Below are 15,788 nucleotides of genomic sequence, written 5' to 3'. Positions count from 1 at the left end.
TACACCCTACCGACACATTGGCATACCATTGCCAGTATCAAGTAGCTATCAGTGCAAAGAATTGGCAACATACTTTCTGTAACAACTCAACTTGTTCAAACATCCTGGCAATAATGCATCAACGTTGAATGTTCAATTGCAATAAGTCATTCAATCATCATTGTTACATTTATCAACATTGCAGGTTGCCATGGAACTTTAGAATTCCCTGAATGTGAATTGCTGAACTTTTATGAAAGTTCACAAAATGTCTTTTTTAAGGACACCTCGTGATTCCGCTGTAAACAGAACAGCAATAAATTACCTTTAATACAAAAATGTAAGGCTTATATATCATATGGACTTGATTACTAGTATATACTAAAATATACCATGACACAGTTATTACGTCAGTTGTGGTGGTGTGAGATGTCACTGTATCTCAAACACCAATGGTATAAACACCACTCTTATGTAACACATGTATCGTTATGGTAATCGACGTTTACCTGGTGTTTTCTGTTGGGTTTTGTGAAGCCATGGTAGTACTTCTTGTTCAGTAGGTGTGCAGACCTGGCGTATGATCACCAACCCAGACTGTAGCTGTTATATATATATATATATATATATATATATATATATATATATATATATATATATATATATATATATATATATATATATATATATATATATGCATTCTCGTCTTGATTAGTCAGGTTGTGTCAAGTCCTGATATGATAGTACAGATTAGATACGAGCTGTGTCAGAATGGGTTATTTTGTAAAAAATACAAATTGGCATCGGACAAGCATTCATTCAGATTCTCAAGATCACCACACATGGCGACAATGGACACTGCACACAGCATCACTGGATGAAGACACTGTAGTAAAGGATGTGCCACCAATGTTAAATGTAAGACCCAGGGAATGTGGGTCGAGCCTAGGTTATGTTGACCCAAGTTACTAGCGGATCAGTGCTGAGCACTAACCCAATTATGTAATTTTCATCCATTGTGTGAGCTAAATGATCGAGAATTGTTTGCCAGTTTGATGTCTGCATCTCCAATTTCCAATACATATAATGGTATGTCAACAACCTATGCCAAGTTAGAGTTAATACCGGAACGCCCCCGGGGATATATTTCTCCCACATTGCTACTCCCATCCTAGAACAAGGTTTTGGGTTACATGTCACCCTGCAAGTGTCAGCTGGGTAGATTGCGAGCATGGGTTGTATTTACATTACCGTTAACGTTAACTGAGACATTTTAAGTTTGAAGTGCTAGCAGACGTTTGAACATTGTGTAAGCAATGGCACAGATTTTATACAGGTTCTATCTTAAATAATATGTAAATGAAATGATATAAGGTTCCATGTAATTTTCATCCCTGTTGTGAGTTTTTATGATCGAGAATAGTTCGTCAGTACGCTTTGAAGGTTCCCGGTTAAATGAAATGAAATAAGGTTCCACAACGTGTGTGCGGTCAAAAACTACATGGAACCGTGGTAAAGGGACATATCTTTATGCTTTAGTCTCATGACAACGGGAATATTCATCTCTTGGTGTTGTAATATGTCAGATTATTAACTCTTTTGTGTCCGTTCATAATACGATTATTAAAGTGGCCTATATACCCTGCACTACACACGCGGCAGATTTCTGCAAGAGGTTAAAGTTTATCTGCGGTAACCGTATGCTGTGTTGCTCCCTGTGAATATCAAAAGTTTAGCTTAATCCACTCCAATTAATTACCTTACGTGACCTAGTTGTAGTTTACTGTTGCTTACAGTTCTTGGAAAGGGTGTAGCTATATTTGCTGATCGCCTCAACAATAGACAGACATGGGGACTGTGGTTGCAAGCAAAGCACACACAGCACGTTACCGTGTGTCTTATTTGAAATAGAAGAAACGAGTCTTCCTTAAAATGTCTTAGTCACAAACGTATAGTGTTCTCGCCACGTACCCGGTTGTTACAGACATTGGCAAGAAAATATTTCATCTCAGTTCTGTAGAAATATATCAGCATCTCCTTATATATGTTCTTGTTTTGTTCCATTCCTATTGTCTTTGTTGTTATTTATATCTACTATATATTGTACTACCACTCTATTGTGTACTGCCATTGAATATTGTACCACCACTCTATTGTGTACTGCCATTGAATTTGGTACTACCACTCTTTTGCGTACTGCCATTGAATATGGTACTACCACTCTATTGTGTACTGCCATTGGATATGGTACAACCACTCTATTGTGTACTGCCATTGAATATGGTATCACCTCTCTATTGTGTACTGCCATTGAATATGGTACTACCACTCTATTGTGTACTGCCATTGGATATGGTACAACCACTCTATTGTGTACTGCCATTGAATATGGTAGTACCACTCTATTGTGTACTGCCATTGAATATGGCACCATCATTCTATTGTGTACTGCCATTGAAAATGGTATCACCACTCTATTGTGTACTGCCATTGAATATGGTACTACCACTCTATTGTGTACTGCCATTGGATATGGTACAACCACTCTATTGTGTACTGCCATTGAATATTGTACCACCACTCTATTGTGTACTGCCATTGAATTTGGTACTACCACTCTTTTGCGTACTGCCATTGAATATGGTACTACCACTCTATTGTGTACTGCCATTGGATATGGTACAACCACTCTATTGTGTACTGCCATTGAATATGGTATCACCTCTCTATTGTGTACTGCCATTGAATATGGTACTACCACTCTATTGTGTACTGCCATTGGATATGGTACAACCACTCTATTGTGTACTGCCATTGAATATGGTAGTACCACTCTATTGTGTACTGCCATTGAATATGGCACCATCATTCTATTGTGTACTGCCATTGAAAATGGTATCACCACTCTATTGTGTACTGCCATTGAATATGGTACTACCACTCTATTGTGTACTGCCATTGGATATGGTACAACCACTCTATTGTGTACTGCCATTGAAAATGGTATCACCACTCTATTGTGTACTGCCATTGAATATGGTACTACCACTCTATTGTGTACTGCCATTTGATATGGTACAACCACTCTATTGTGTACTGCCATTGAATATGGTATCACCTCTCTATTGTGTACTGCCATTGAATATGGTATCACCACTCTATTGTGTACTGCCATTGAATATGGTACCACCACTCTATTGTGTACTGCCATTGAATATGGTACCACCTCTCTATTGTGTACTGCCATTGAATATGGTACCACCACTCTATTGTGTACTGCCATTGAAATTGGTACCACCACTCTATTGTGTACTGCCATTGAAATTGGTACTACCACTCTATTGTGCACTGCCATTGAATATGGTACTATCACTCTATTGTGTACTGTCATTGGATATGGTACTATCACTCTATTGTGTTCTGTCATTGGATATGGTACTACCACTCTATTGTGTACTGTCATTGGATATGGTACTACCACTCTGTTGTGTAGTGCCATTGAAATTGGTAATACCACTCTATTGTGTACTGCCATTGAATATGGTACCACCACTCTATTGTGTACTGCCATTGAAATTGGTACTACCACTCTATTGTGTACTGCCATTGAAATTGCTGTTCGGTAATTTGTGTTGATTTGTAAACTAAGACGTAAGAGGCGAGTAATGGGATCGGGTGGTCAGGCTCATTGACGTGGCTGATGCATGATAGATAGATAGATAGATAGATCAACGCTCATGATATTAATCACTGGATTGTCTGATCCAGACTCGATTATTCATAGACTGCCGTCATATAGCTGGAATACTGCTGAGTGCGGGCGTTAAAAAAACAACCAACCAACCACCCAACCAACCAACCAACCAGCCTTCCCCGAGCATTACGTCCAAACCTGTCCCCCAGCCGCGTCATAAGAAAGGACGTTAAAAGATGGTATTTGTTGTTACCCTGTCTGGCGCTCGGCATTAAGGACAACAAGGACTGGTCGGCTCGGAGTCAGTATACTGTGTCTGAGTGGGGTATTCATGTTAAACTGCGGCATGGTATCTCAGTGTGCTAGCACCAGTCCGGACTAGTACAAGCAGCCACACACACACATACACGTGCATGCACGTCGCTATATAAGTGCAATAATGTTGGACGCGACGTTAAACCCCATTTCACCTCACCTCACCTCACCTCACCTCACCTCACCTCATCTCACCAAACCTGTCCGTTGTTTGGACTCAAATCAGCTAAATGTATTGATATTATAATGGACTAACCCAAGTATACCAGTGCATAAAACACAATCACTTTTTACCTTTTGCACGGGTGGGTATATTTACCCTTTGGGCAAAGAGTTTGCAGGTAAATAGACGTACATCAGGTATATTCAGCCAGAGGTAGGCCATGTGTCCATGAACAGACAGACAGTTTTCAAGACCGCCGGATTCATTTTGTTTATTTGGATGGACCCATCTTTTAGCGTCCGCATATGCTTCTGTTAATGCTGTTTCGTTGTTAAATTCTAATTCAAATACCCTATCAACATGCTAGTACACCGAACAAGAAAGCCTATATTATTCTGTTTATTTATTTTTCAAGCAAGAGAGTGTATACAATGCAAGCATGTCACACAAAAGAAACGTGACAATTACGTTCAATGAAGTGTAACAATTACATGTTAAGTAAACCATGGAATGACAACGATTCCATAGATACCAAATCAAAAACAAAACAATAAAGAAATATCTCTATCACATGGCTATCCAAAAAAAAGACATATATGTTCCACATTTGGATCTATGAAGGAAGATTCAGGGTGAAAAGAACTATCCACAAAACTGTTTGAAAAGAGAAAGGACTTCCATTTTCAACTTTCCCTTTGTGTGGAACAGTATCACAGCATCTGATAGTGATTTATAAACACTTGTGTAATACATGGTTGGATCCGTAAAATGGACCCTACTCTTTTCAGATATTGTAATTATTACAAATAAATCAAATTAAATTTTCCCAAATAAAGTTAAACGACACAATTTAAACCAATCAAAAAGGCGAGTGTCTTTATATAATCATTATAAGTTCCATATTTTCTTTTGCGTCATGCTTAACTGATTTATAGTGGAGGGTTTGGACCAACATCATCACGCTCGAGAGTTATAGGGCAGCTGGTTTTCGCTAAGATAGTATAAGTAAAAGTATAAGTAAAAGCGTATAGATAAAACAACCTCCACCCAAACACTACCATGAATAAATTGAAAAAAAAAATCTCCCGGAAACATAAAAGTGGCATTATCAAAAGAGATCACCTAAAGTTGGCCTCTTTGGTTTAAATCTATTTTGGGAGGATTACCAGCTTCTCGGGGAGGATGGATGCTGGAAATCAGTAAAATCTGTGCACGGTGAAGCAAGAGGTGTTATGTTTGTGTTTTGTCATGTTTGTGTTTTGTCTTTTACAAACTTGAAGACTTTTGAGCAGTGAGTGGCCCATGAATCTAAGACTGAGACAGCAGTTCACATACAAATTCATTCCAAATACTTTGCTTATCATGAATCTCGGACTACAAATTAATCGTTAAACAATGTATTGTTGATTTGGAAATCAGTGTTATGTAAACATGTTCCCCTCATTAACCAGATGAAAGAAACACTTTTTGATGAGATTTGAGTTCAGGTAACCATTCCATCTCTGACCATCAGTGGGACCTGGAGGCAACTGTTCCTTGATTGGGTCCATCTTTCCACGAACATCAGTGGAGCCTGGAGAACAATGAAGCTTGATTGGGTCCATCTTTCCACGAACATCAGTGGAGCCTGGAGGAAACTGTAGCAGGATTGAGTCCATCTTTCCACGAACATCAGTATTACATACAGCAAACTGTACCTTGATTGGGCCCATCTTTCCACGATCATCAGTGGGACCTGGAGCAAACTCCATCTTGATTGGGTCCATCTTTCCTCGATATGGCCTGAAATATATATGTATACATTCTAGATGCACATTGCAGCTGTCAATGATGAAATTGTTATTACGGTATTCAAATATTCGTATGCAATGATTTTTTGTCATGATAGCGTTTCATCAGGACAGTTAGGTTGCTTGACTCAAACTCAACTCCAGTACAAGCAGAAAGTAAATATGTTCTACAACAATTACTGACCTGTATTTGACACCAGCCATGCCCAGAAGTCTCTTTGATGCTTTCACCTCGTCCTTTTCCTTTTTCTCATCTGACAAGTAGACAACCTTACGGATTCCAGACTGAATGATCATCTGGGTGCAGTGGTTACATGGGAACAGAGTCACGAAGATCTTGCAGTCTTTCAAGTCAGCAGAGAACCTGTTCAGTATGGCGTTCAGCTCAGCGTGGCAGACTGGACATAAATACTTTCATAATAAGAAGTGGCTCGAACTGTTTTCATCTCACAATAATTCACTTTCTCCTTAATCCTACTACTCTCTGCCCACCATGTCATGAAATCCCCACCATAGCATGCCCTGATAGCGTGGCTCGTTGTTCACTCACACACTCACACACTCACTCACTCACTCTCCCACTCACAGTGTTTATGTGGACTTAATGAATAAAAATACTCTGTTTCCAAATATCATATTTTGTCATTGAGTACATGAAGAAAGTTAGCATTCATATGAATTTGTTATTTAGAGAATAGTGATATCAAGTGTGCTTAAATGACATTCACCTTTAATGGAGACTACTCTGATAGTAAATATCATACCATAAAGTTTCTTATTCTTGTCCCAACCTTCTTCCTTGCCCCACGGTAGTTCGTCATCACCGCAGTTATTGGGCATTCCGTTGTAACCAGTTCCGACGATCCTCTTATCTTTGTTCACAATACAAGCTCCGACCTGTAACACAAGATGTAAAACAAGATGAAACATATGCTGTAGGACAAGATGTAACACAAGATGTATCACAAGATGTAATACAAGATGTAACATGAGATGTAAAACATGATGTAATACAAGATGTAACATGAGATGTAACACAAGATGTAACACAAGATGTAACACAAGATGTTACACACGATGTAACATAGGATTGATGTAGTAGCCTGTGCATGTTTAGAGTTCTGGTTCATAGAAAGTTCTGATGATGTTAGAATTTAAAATTTACCGCCTGTAAAAGCTTTTCTCCATTATGAAAACTTAGGGCTTTCATCCTCACACGAGGCATTAAATACACATGACAGATTTTGTACGCTTATACCTCATGTTAATAGAGCCTCTCCAAACATTTTAGCTGGAGGGCAAATGGGACGTTTTCATCAATATGGAGGTGCGCTCTCCTTACCTGTGTATTGGGGTCTTTGCTTCTCAGTGACGAGAGCTTAGCGACGGCCATGAAGTATTCCTCCCAACCTATGTACCCCTTCCTCTTCTCATTCTTAGCATTTTCACAGCTTGAAACACAAAAGTACAAGAGAGAGATTTGTAGCAAATGTAACTGATGACATCTCGAATCTGTACGGGTCAAGCTGGAACTATAAGTGTAGGTTCACTATCAATATGAGTGCATGTTACACTAGCACTATAAGTGCAGGTTACAATTGGCACTATGAGTGCAGGTTACACTGGCTCTATGAGTGCATGTTACAATAGCCCTATGAGTGCAGGTTACACTGCTCTATGAGTGCAGGTTACATTGGCACTATGAGTGCAGTTTACACTGGCACTATGAATGCAGGCTACACTGACTCTATGAGTGCATGTTACACTGGCTCTATGAGTGCATGTTACACTGGCACTATGAGTGCATGTTACACTGGTACTTTCAGTACAGGTTACACTGGTACTATGAGTGCATGTTACACTGGTACTATGAGTGCATGTTACACTGCCTCTATGAGTGCATGTTACAATGGTACTATGAGTGCAGGTTAAACTGGCACTATGAGTGCATGTTACAATGGCTCTGCGAGTGCAGTTTACACTGGCACTGTGAGTGCAGGTTACACTGGTACTATGAGTGCAAGTTACACTGGCACTATGAGTGCAGGTTACACTGGCACTGTGAGTGCAGTTTACACTGGCACTATGAGTGCATGTTACACTGGTACTGTGAGTGCAGGTTACACTGGCACTATGAGTGCATGATACACTGGCTCTGTGAGTGCATGTTACACTGGTTCTATGAGTGCATGTTAAACTGGCACTATGAGTGCATGTTACAATGGCTCTGTGAGTGCAGTTTATACTGGCACTATGAGTGCAGTTTACACTGGCACTATGAGTGCATGTTACACTGGCTCTATGAGTGCATGTTACACTGGCACTATGAGTGCATGTTACACTGGTACTTTCAGTGCAGGTTACACTGGTACTATGAGTGCATGTTACACTGGTACTATGAGTGCATGTTACACTGCCTCTATGAGTGCATGTTACAATGGTACTATGAGTGCAGGTTAAACTGGCACTATGAGTGCATGTTACACTGGGTCTATGAGTGCAGGTTACACTGGTACTATGAGTGCATGTTACACAGGCACTGTGAGTGCATGTTACACTGGCACTATGAGTACATGTTACACTGGTACTATGAGTGCAGGTTACACTGGCACTGTGAGTGCAGGTTACACTGGCACTATGAGTGCATGTTACACTAGCTCTGTGAGTGCATGTTACACTGGTACTTTGAGTGCAGGTTAAACAGGCACTATGAGTGCATGTTACAATGGCTCTGTGAGTGCAGTTTACACTGGCACTGTGAGTGCAGGTTACACTGGTACTATGAGTGCAAGTTACACTGGCACTATGAGTGCATGTTACACTGGTACTGTGAGTGCATGTTACACTTGCACTCTGAGTGCATGTTACACTGGCTCTGTGAGTGCATGTTACACTGGTACTATGAGTGCAGGTTAAACTGGCACTATGAGTACATGTTACAATGGCTCTGTGAGTGCAGTTTACACTGGTACTATGAGTGCATGTTACACTGGTACTATGAGTGCAAGTTACACTGGCACTATGAGTGCAGGTTACACTGGTACTGTGAGTTCAGTTTACACTGGCACTATGAGTGCAGGTTACACTGGCACTATGAGTGCATGATACACTGGCTCTGTGAGTGCATGTTACACTGGTTCTATGAGTGCATGTTAAACTGGCACTATGAGTGCATGTTACAATGGCTCTGTGAGTGCAGTTTATATTGGCACTATGAGTGCAGGTTACACTGGTAGTATGAGTGCAGTTTACATTGGTGGGTATACATGATGTAATGGTGGATATACATGATGTAAATTCTGAACTAAATGCCTTCAGATAACAGGGTCGCGTTGATACTCGGAGCGTCAGCTATTTCCTCTGTAGAACGAGGTGACAAATCAGCTTGCGAGCGTGGGTTGTAGTTTCTATTACTTTGGATTTTTTTGTTCCATGTAAGGAGGCTATTCTCGGAACACATCAGGACTTAGTTACGTTTGTGGCGGTAGGACTAATTATTAAGTTATGGAAACGTCACTGTATCACCAGTTAAGCTTAGACATTTAAAGTTGGAAGTACTAACAACTTGTACTGACATTGTCTGAGATTTCGGTGTCAATTTAATTTAGTCCCACCACATCAACAGGCAACATGGGTCTCAAATATGAAAACAATACTTTAAACGAATCAGTAGTGCATGATGAATGATCAAAACTTCCTGGGCGGACAGATGCTCACACATGTCACTAATTTCAGTTTCATAGCTGCATACAGTGGATGACTACCAAGTAGCTGTCAATGCAATACATTGCCAAATGTGTTCAGTTGTGTCAATGCAGTGACGTTTGAGGCGAGCGGTGAAGCCATTTGTGTACTAAACATCCTGTTGCCAAGATAACATGCACGTTACTAATGATATGTCCAATACACCCTACCGACACATTGTTACTTCATATTCACAATTATTATGGTTTAATATATATTTTAGTTTAGTTTAAGGACATTAATGTTATTTGACTTAAACAACATGAAGAGGATAGTCACCGATGTTTAGGGTCTTCGTGTAAACAGAAGAGCAAAAAATGACCTTTAATATGAAAATCTAAGACTCATATATCACATGAACTTGATTAATAGTATATAATAAAATATACCATCACACAATTATTACGTCAGTGTATCTCAAACACCAATGGTATAAACACCACTCTTATGTAACACATGTACTATTATGGCAATCGACGTTTACCTGGTGTTTTCTGTTTGGTTTGGTGAAGCCATGGTAGTATTTCTTGTTTCCTGTAAGTTTGCAGACCTGGCGTATGATCACCAACCCAGACTGTAGCTGTTTAAAGAAGTTAAACTATCTTTATTACAAACACAACTTATCCGCCTCTTGATGGTGCATTGGGATTGTCCAGTTCAATAAATGTTCATGTTTTGCACTGAAATCGAGGGATGTTCTTAGTATAGAACTCAATTCACTTTGTCCAGCTTCTAGTCTGTTTAGTGTGTCTGGCTTTTTGATATGGCACACTGGTTAACACTGTTGCAATGTTGTTTTACCCAGTACACCTTAATTATAGTAGATGAGCGATGCTATACACATATAAAAGTAAAATACCCAGTTCATAGCTATATTCATACACCAATTATTCCGATCCTGATGACAGCATTACATTCATACAATGCATATTTCGTTCTGAATCTTCCCCTTTACTGCTAGGAACATAAAGGTTCAGGGAAATTGAAAACAACTCTCGGAGATGTACTCTTGAAGTTCCTGTTTTTTCTCCTCGATTTCGAGTTCAAGAAGTTCTGTCAGAAAATAAATCAATGTTAAATGTAAGACCTAGGGGATGTGGCAGTTTGAGTCGAGCCTAGGTTATGTTGACCCAAGTATTGCAGCTACGAGCAGATCACTGCTGAGCAACTGATCCAATCGTGTAATTTTCATCCCTGTTGTGAGTTTAATGATAGAGAATTGTTTGCCAGTTTGATGTCTGCATTTCCAGTTTCCAATACATATAATGTTATGTAAACAACCTGTGCCAAGTTAGAGTTAATACCGGAACGCCCGGGTTGCATTTACGTTAACGTTAACTGAGACATTTTAAGTTTGAAGTGCTAGTAAACGTTTGAACATTGTGTAAGCAATGGCACAGTTTTTTTATACAGGTTCTATCTTACATGATATGTAAATGAAATGATATAAGGTTCCACAACGTGTGTGCCGTTAAGAACTACATGGAACCGAGGTAAAGGGACATAACTCTATTTATTAGACTCATGTCAACAGGGATATTCATCTCTTGGTGTTGTAATTAATCAGATTATTAACTTTGTGTGTGTCCGTTCATAATACGATAATTACAGTTGCCCTGTATACCCTGCTCAAAACACGCGGCAGATTTCTGCAAGTGGTTAAAGTTTATCTGCGGTAACGGTATACTGTGTTGCTCCCTGACAATATCAAAAGTGTATCTTCCTCCACTCAAATCAATGACCTAACGTGACCTAGTTGTAGTTTACTCTAGCTTACAGTTCCTGGAAAGAGTGGAGCTATATTTGCTGATCGCCTCAACAATAGACAGACAAGCGAAGTACACACAACACGTTCGTGTGTCCTATTTGAAATAGAAGAAACGAGTTTCCTAAAAATGTCTTAATCACAAACTTATAGTGTTCTCGCCACGTACCCGGTTGTTACAGACATTGGCAAGAAAATATTTCATCTCAGTTCTGTAGAAATATATCAGCATCTCATTATATATGTTCTTATTTTGTTCCATTCCTATTGTCTTTGTTGTTATTTATATCTGCTATATATTGTACTACCACTCTATTGTGTACTGCCATTGAATATGCTACCACCACTCTATTGTGTACTGCCATTGAATATGGTACTACCACTCTATTGTGTACTGCCATTGAATATGGTACTACCACTCTATGGTGTACTGCCATTGAATATGGTACTACCACTCTATTGTGTACTGCCATTGAATATGGTACTACCATTCTATTGTGTACTGCCATTGAAATTGCTGTTCAGTAATTTCTGTTGATTTGTAAACTTGTGCAATACATTTATTGATTGTAGTCCATTTGCTGGTTGGTTGTTGGTTTCACGCTAAGCTTTTTTACGTACATATTTCTGGATTAAGGTACTGTTTTAATTAGGGAATCGACACGTCACGCTCGTCAAATGATAATAAACTCACATTTGAATAATACAATTGTACAAGTTATCAACGTTCGAACTGTATCATGGCGGACGTCACCAAGGAACAATCTCTGAACCTGACATCCTCCTTTTCACCCTTCACTCACGTAGAGAACGCATTCACAGTAGACTACTGAGATAACGTTACGTGAAAGTAAGATTACTCACAACTGAGATCAAACTGCATTTACCAAAAGTACAGGTGATAGACATTTATAAGACATAAATCACAAATCAGACAATCGGAATAAAACAAAGACGCCAGGTCACGCTAGGTCACGCTCAAAGGAGGCTGGACATGGAGATCTGGATGGTGTTCTTGTTTTTGCTCACTGGACGTTTGCGTTATCTTTGGTGAGTGAGACTTATAGTTTTACATCACATCGGCAATATTGCAGCCACATCGCGATGAGAACAAGTTTATTATTATACAATTCCTGTCGTCAAAGGACAGTAAAACGGTAAGGTTAATATCACAGTGTAGACATGAAGCAAACCTGAGCAATATTAAAACAAATAAGTTCTCAGTCAATTTGTCAAATAGAAAGTAAAACCAGGCTATAGAGCACTGGCAACCAAAGCTAGACCACCTAACTGGGGATCATGGGGACTTACAGTGCTTTTGCTTCCTGCATGATTCCCCGCAGGATTTATGCCATAACTTTGGTCACGAGTGGTTGTACGAAGTATTTAACAAAATTAAAAAATCAAAACACTATCAAGGAGTTAAAACACTAGTTGATATTAATTACTTCAATATATACTGCTCACACAAAGTAGGGGATATTGAAAAGTTATGACGAAAAGCTTCAGAATTATGTTTAATTTTCATTGGGAAACAATAATAATGTGGAAATAAGGATGTTAAGAAACAGGTTTGAAAGTAATGACTTTGATCAAGCTGCAAATTCATTTTGTAGACGCTGGAAAGTTCATGAGGGGTAGAAACACCCAAAGTCATAAATGGTTTAATACTGGGTTGGCCCACCATTAGCAGCCAAACAATCATTACACCCACGTCTCATACTCCTAATGATGCGACCAATGTGAACTTGGGGAATCCTCTGCCATTCCTCTTGGAGTACCACGCCCAGTTGTTGCAAGTCTTGACATGGGGGATGCCGCCTCTGCACTCGTCTTCCGAGCATATCCAAAACATGCTCATGACCTATAGGGGAGAGGTCCGGGGACATCGCTGGCCATGGAAGAGTTTCAATTTGGTGCTGCCACAAATGGTTAAGGACGACGTGCGCACGGTGAGCCCTGGCATTATCATCCTGGAAGATGAAACCCTGTCAGTGACGGTGTGCAAATAGCAGGACATGTGGCGTGATGTTGTCCCGATAGTAACACCCCGAAGTGTTATTCCACCCCTCACCATAACAGAACCCCTCCCATACCGATCATGTGGAATCATGGCAGCTGGCTGATGACGCTCACCATGACGACGCCAGACACGATGACGGCCATCATTGAAGTCTAAAGAGAACCTCGACTCATCACTGAACATCACATGGGACCAACGGGCATTGCTCCACCTCTGGTGACGACGACCCCACTCTCGCCGGGCTTGTCCGTGACGTTTTGTTAGGGGTAATGTGATGTAAGGTCGCCTTGCTCGAAGTTCTGCAGCATGGAGCCAATTTCATACCGTTTTTTGTTGAGATGAGATTCCAAGTGGCATGTCTGTGAACCTGCTGCAGCTGTGTTGCATTTAAACGTCGATCACTGAGGGCTCCAGTGATGATCCGCCGTTCATCACGTCTGGTCGTGCATTTTGGACGACCACTTCAGGATCTGTCTTGAACCCTTCCAGTGGCAATGTAACATGCCCACAACCGGCTGACTACTGACTGTGAGACATGCAGTTGTGCTGCTGTGTAGGCCTGCGTTCTTCCGGCCTGGATCATCCAAATTGCTCTCAATCTCTCGTCTTCACGTAACTTTCGCATTGTGGAAAGTGGTGAAGTGATGGATGAACTTGGTCCAAGACACATGTTAACACCCATTTTTGCACGTGAGGCACGTGGATTTTGTCATTTGCCTGTGTGACACAAGATGTGATTTCTCAACCCCACCCCCGGTACGTCTGGGTGCAATTTTCCTGGATGCAAGGGCATCTGGTAGTCATTGTGAGGCATGCTCAGACGGACCTGTGCTTTTCCTCAATCATACATAAATTATTTGTAGGCCTCTATATTACTATCTTTGTGCCACTGATTTTAATTTCAATATCCCCTACTTTTTGTGAGCAGTATAGATGAACTCACGTGCCACTGTCAGGGGGACAATAATTTTACACTACTAAGTGGCACCGCCTTCATGAATCTCAGTTGACAATAATCCCCCACAATTCTAAAACTAAAACAATTCAAAATTTATCAAATAATACTATTTCTTTTAAAATGTTGTCATTTAAGAGACAGAGTCTGGGAATCGAACCCATGGCCAGTTTTCGTGTATGCCTAAGGGATGCATCCATGCACCGTGAATGCCGGCGTCTCAGTTGAATAGCCTGCTATGAGTCGATGTACCTGCATGTTTATAAATGCCTACATCGATCTTGGATGACATGTGAATGGGTATAAGAAATTAGACGTTACATGTGTAAACTTGACAGTTATAGTTACTTACGAATTACTGAAGTGATGTATCGTGCTAAACTGAAGAGATGTCACGAAATGACTACAGTAGCGTCGAACGTGAGACCCGGCTCGTTGCAAGCCTCTTGGTAGGAAATGTGTGTTTGCTTGTTTATTACACGCCCAACCAGCCAGGAAAACTACAGACAAAAGTAGGTCCAGGCCCAGAAATACGAGGGCTGGTCGATATGTGAAATCCTGGACTTCCTCATATTGATAGTGAAGCTTTTCAATTCCAGTCAGGAAGACGTTTTCTTAACCCATCCTGAAATACCCTCTACTGCAGCTTTGAGGTCATAGCCCTTTTCACAAAGGCGTTCTTTCAGTTTAGGAAATCACTTAGTGCCAGGTCTGGCAAGTGTGAAGGGTGAGGAAGCTTTTCGAACCCACACCGTCGCACAGCAGCCTTTGCAAATCGAGAGGACTGGGAAGAGGTATTGCAATGAAATAGTAGAACTCCAGCAGTCAGCCTTTCTCACTGCTTTTTTTTTATGGTGTAGTAGTGGGCAAGGCTCCGGTTAGGGCAGCAAAACACAGAAAAGGCTACTGGGGTGTGAACTGACAACTGGACTTGCATGGTTCTAACTCTGCAAATATGCATAAAAATACAATGAAAATATCTAATAGATTAAATAAAACAAACACATCACATCGTATCAACACACCAATGCATAAACTACATTTAGATTCACGGCTTGTCCAATTTAATAAGCTATGCATACTATAAATATTATTAATACTTGATATTATACACTGAACTACAAAAGTTCCTGTGACATTGAATAAGATTTAATGCAAAGTTATGTTTTTACCTAATCTGAAACAATTTCGGTTTGCAACAGCTAAAAGACTCCTGTAAGTGTTCAAATGGTTTAATTTACCATACTGACTTCAGAAAGCAACGCATCTTCGTCTCATGGAATGGACCGGGTGTCGCACAAAGTCCTGTGGGATATTTGTCCATATCTGCTGGAGCATGTTTCGAAGTTCCTGGAGTGTC

At 40.3% G+C, this 15,788-nt stretch overlaps 1 protein-coding gene across 1 annotated transcript; it reads right to left on the bottom strand.

Moving 5' to 3' along the window:
- Window positions 1-4,587: 4,587 nt before the first annotated feature.
- LOC139449807 (deoxycytidylate deaminase-like) lies at window positions 4,588-14,895 on the bottom strand. The gene is made up of 6 exons (XM_071231345.1): window positions 14,781-14,895; window positions 10,170-10,265; window positions 7,284-7,392; window positions 6,706-6,838; window positions 6,126-6,339; window positions 4,588-5,933 (listed from the first exon to the last, which is right to left on the bottom strand). The coding sequence occupies exons 2-6, from the start codon at window positions 10,199-10,201 to the stop codon at window positions 5,573-5,575; spliced, it is 849 nt and encodes a 282-aa protein (XP_071087446.1). The 5' UTR covers window positions 10,202-10,265; window positions 14,781-14,895; the 3' UTR covers window positions 4,588-5,572.
- Window positions 14,896-15,788: the final 893 nt, after the last annotated feature.

This window comes from Haliotis cracherodii, unplaced genomic scaffold (assembly GCF_022045235.1).
Source record: "Haliotis cracherodii isolate W230 unplaced genomic scaffold, xgHalCrac1.p SCAF_8, whole genome shotgun sequence".
Taxonomy (NCBI): Eukaryota; Metazoa; Mollusca; class Gastropoda; order Lepetellida; family Haliotidae; genus Haliotis; species Haliotis cracherodii.
The sequence above is the reverse complement of the archived record's forward strand: the minus strand, read 5'-3'. Positions and strand labels throughout refer to the sequence as shown.